The 2,581-nt window shown below is 40.8% G+C and overlaps 2 protein-coding genes across 2 annotated transcripts in view; both read left to right on the top strand.

The window, feature by feature from the left end:
- LOC119585883 (fatty-acid amide hydrolase 1-like) overlaps positions 1-2,078 on the top strand; it is a gene marked incomplete at its 5' end in the record, with an annotated part of 21,120 nt that extends 19,042 nt beyond the window's left edge. Inside the window, 2 exon segments of the mRNA XM_037934613.1 lie at positions 117-256; positions 469-2,078. Of these exon segments, the coding sequence (XP_037790541.1) occupies positions 117-256; positions 469-597 (269 nt within the window). The 3' untranslated portion in view covers positions 598-2,078.
- A 310-nt stretch (positions 2,079-2,388) lies between these two features.
- Positions 2,389-2,581, top strand: part of LOC119586026 — a 5,674-nt gene continuing 5,481 nt past the window's right edge. The window contains exon 1 of the mRNA XM_037934734.1: positions 2,389-2,441. Within this exon, the coding sequence (XP_037790662.1) occupies positions 2,389-2,441 (53 nt within the window). The remainder of the gene's footprint in view (positions 2,442-2,581) is intronic.

The following is a 2,581-nucleotide window of genomic DNA, read 5'->3' as shown; positions in this document are numbered from 1 at the left end:
TAGTTAACCATCTCTGAATCCCTTTTGGGAGCCGAGTGGGAGGCTACTGCGCCATAGCAATGCACGGGCATAGACCCCCCCCCTCCTCCGTGTTCTCACCGCCGCCTCGCCCACAGCCGCGGCTGTGACGACGGCCCTGTACAACTACCTCGACTTCCCCGCCGGCGTCGTGCCCGTCACCCATGAGACGGAGGACGACCAGGCCAAGCTGGCGGAGTACCCGACGGACGACCTCATGTTTGAGTTGGTGAAAGAGGTATGGATTCGCTTTTCTTGGAACGTACGAATAACTTCCTTACGGCCTTCCTATGCACCAAACATGACAAGGTTATAATCGGCCTTTTCATTTCCAGTGAGGGTGTTATTGGTTTCTTTTTTGTTTTTTGGATTTTCAATATTTCTGCTTCAGTTTTTAAATACTAGATTATACTCTGGAGGATCCACTAACACGACTAAATTCTCCCCCAGGCCACGGCAGAGGCGGTAGGCCTACCCATCGGCGTGCAAATGGTCGGCCTACCTTGGCAGGAGGAGGTGCTGTGCCGCGCCATGAAGGCTCTCCAGGATGCTCTCGCCAGCGCCAAGGAGGCAAAGTAAAGGACTGCTATCCGCAGGGCTTACTGTATAATGATGTATTTATTTAGTTTTCACGTCCTATCATTTGTACCACTGAGTTGGTCTGGAGATGAGGTGAGTGTTCTAGTATAGTGAAATATTCACCGATCACCCAAGTTTTACTTCGTTAAGCTCATGCATTTATTTGCAATTTTCACGACATCAGAATATCTTCGCACTTCTCTTTAATTAATTCAAAACAAGAACGTAATCTACGTTAAATAAATGTGGTATGTGTCGGGACCGTTATTTAACGAAACCAGTAATGATTTCGATGCAACACATTGGTTCCGGAATCGCAGTGTCGCGGCATACCCAGTTCAACCTCATTCTTTCGGTACTGTAAAAGGAGCCCCTTGATTCCATCGCCTCTCGGCCGCGGTGTTTTAAGAGTTTTACCTCCGTGTTGCAACCACGTGAGCTCCGTGTTATTACAGTAGCCTACCTACTGTGCATAGTGAAATGTTCAGTGTGCCTTCGTGCTCAGTGTCTTACCTTAATGCACAAGTGACTCTCTCTTTGTGGTGTCTCGTGGCGCTAAATTTGTTTAAAGTTGGAATAGACAAGTGATCACGGATAAAGTGAATAATATATGTATATTAGTAATTACTTGTTACATTATCTTAAGCAATTGTGGGTATAAGCAGTAATATCATGATGAATACAATAATGGAACAGGCGATGATGACTTTATGTTAGAGTGAACTCCGTGTATTCAGTGTTGTGTGTAAAGCTCGTTAGATATATTCCAAGAAACTGGTTGTATCAAGATCTATGTTTGTAAATGCACATGAGGGTGGAGTTTGGGAGGGTTCTGCTTCACGATGAAATCTGGGATTCATAAAAAATGAACTGTGCATTTTTGGCCAATGAATGCTTCTAGGGGAGTTGAATTGCTGACTTCTGACGGAGAGAAACTTTTGAAGGGAAGACTATAAATTTCATGGAAGAACTCCAGCTAAAGATACACCCGATTTATCTAATATTATATTATAATTGTCTACATATTGCTCAACTTATGTGATAATACCACAAATTTGAAAGATACAGAAGGGAAAATATATATTATTACCGCATATATATTTTTGAATATTTTCATAATCATTTGAAGTGTAACCGACCTCTAAGGATATCCTCCCTCATATTAGTCTTTGAAAGTAGTATTGTCGTATCACTTTTGTTTTCTACTAACAGGATGAACTACTTTTAATAGTTTTTCAATGATAAATATATTCACTTCAGTGATGCCTCCAGTGCACAGTAAAACTTTTGTAAGTATATGGAGTAAACACTTAAAATATACATATTCATTTAAAAGGAAATTTGTTGAATCATTCCACAATGTAGCAGTCGATGTATTGTGGATTAAGAAAATCTTTGTACTATTTTTCGTATTAGCAAATATTTACTACTGTGACCTTTGTACGTATAAGAAAATATGTGATAAATAAACGAATATGTAATTCAGTAGTTTTGCAACAACCTTCAAAATCCATTTCTGTTAAGCTGTCAGAAATTCTGGGCAAAACTTCATATACTGTATAATGAAATCTTCGTTATTATTCTTGTCAGAACAGAAACAAGAAAAACGAATTCATCTTGCGGCCTAACGTTTAGAAAATTTAGACGTAAAATTCCTTAAGGACAGAGGTTTCGGAGCAACAGATACACTTCTTTCCATAGACGGCAGGCAGCAGGGCAGGATTTAACGGAATTATTAAAGCAAACCAAATACCTGGCTTAAATATTGACTCTTGGACGACATAACACCCGATGACATCGTCTTCCCTGAAACAGCAGCGGACTTACCAGTACTTCGACCACTGGTAAGATTACCATGTTAACTCCGATGGTAAGCTGTTAGGGAATGCAACCGTTGTCCGTTTACGTTCGTAACTGTAGATACCAGCGATTTTACCATCGTAAATGCGGTAGTGAATCCGGCTGCAATCATTTGTATTTCGCC

This window comes from Penaeus monodon, chromosome 20 (genome assembly GCF_015228065.2).
Source record: "Penaeus monodon isolate SGIC_2016 chromosome 20, NSTDA_Pmon_1, whole genome shotgun sequence".
Lineage (NCBI taxonomy): Eukaryota > Metazoa > Arthropoda > Malacostraca > Decapoda > Penaeidae > Penaeus > Penaeus monodon.
This window is presented reverse-complemented; position numbering and strand designations above follow the sequence as displayed.